Raw genomic sequence first — 862 nt, forward strand, 5'->3', positions numbered from 1 at the left:
AAGTTTACTGTACTCAATCACATGTGACTTCTGTGACAAATCTTGTGTGACCATCAACGATGGCATCAAATGTGTCTTCGAGCAATTTTAATTGCGATGCCTGATAGCCTTGGCTTGGGATGGAGGGTCGAAACAGAAAATGGTGAAGATGGAAAGTGACAGAAAGAAGAGATTAACCAGTGATGCGTTCCCTTATTTAGGCTCATGTTTGCTGACATACAACAAGCTGATCAACGCTTCACAGTGCTTCTGTAAGTTATGAGCAAAATTTTGTTGGAACCATAATCAATGCTGGTTTGGATAGAACCTGTAGGCGGGAGTCGGTCAGGAACACGAATCTTGTCACAAAACGGATGGTTCTTAAGCACGCCTTGACTTTAGAGGTAAAACAGCATTATAGCCACTTCTCAAAGTCCGTGCTGTTCTCAAGTGATAGAGCTCACCAGTGATGCCACCAGTGTGGTAGACGTCTAAACTGCCAGTTTATATAATTGCCTAATGAAGGACGCAAAGTGCGCCTTCAGTCCTGGTAGCTGGTTGACTGATTCTCTGGATGGATGGGAGTGCCACAGTTGCTTGATATTTTCAGTTACGCTTATTTGTAGCTTTTGATTAACATTTGTCTTCGAATACTTATCAGTACACGTTTGGTGGATCTCTGCTTGATAGCAAATTTGCATTTAAGTGGAACTCCTGCAAAACTGCCAAAGAATAAAAAAATTGGATAAATTAAAAGTAAAAGTGCAATCATTTTTAGGGCTTGAAGATGATTCCAGCGAACTTAATACCAGCATCTTCATATCTGATGCCGCGTAATTCACGGAATGGATGGCACCACGATCGTTCTGTGGAAAATCTGAAA

General features: G+C 41.4%; 1 protein-coding gene across 1 annotated transcript; it reads left to right on the top strand. All coding sequences in view use genetic code 11, as the record gives it.

Annotated features, from left to right (window-relative positions):
• Window positions 1-204: 204 nt before the first annotated feature.
• Window positions 205-474, top strand: EGR_10304 (hypothetical protein; the record flags this gene model as incomplete). Its single annotated transcript, XM_024499553.1, has 2 exons — window positions 205-251; window positions 414-474. 2 exons carry the CDS (start codon window positions 205-207, stop codon window positions 472-474), a joined length of 108 nt encoding a protein of 35 aa, XP_024346035.1.
• Between the last annotated feature and the right edge of the window lie 388 nt (window positions 475-862).

The sequence above is a fragment of the Echinococcus granulosus genome, assembly GCF_000524195.1.
Source record: "Echinococcus granulosus chromosome Unknown EG_S00207, whole genome shotgun sequence".
Taxonomy (NCBI): Eukaryota; Metazoa; Platyhelminthes; class Cestoda; order Cyclophyllidea; family Taeniidae; genus Echinococcus; species Echinococcus granulosus.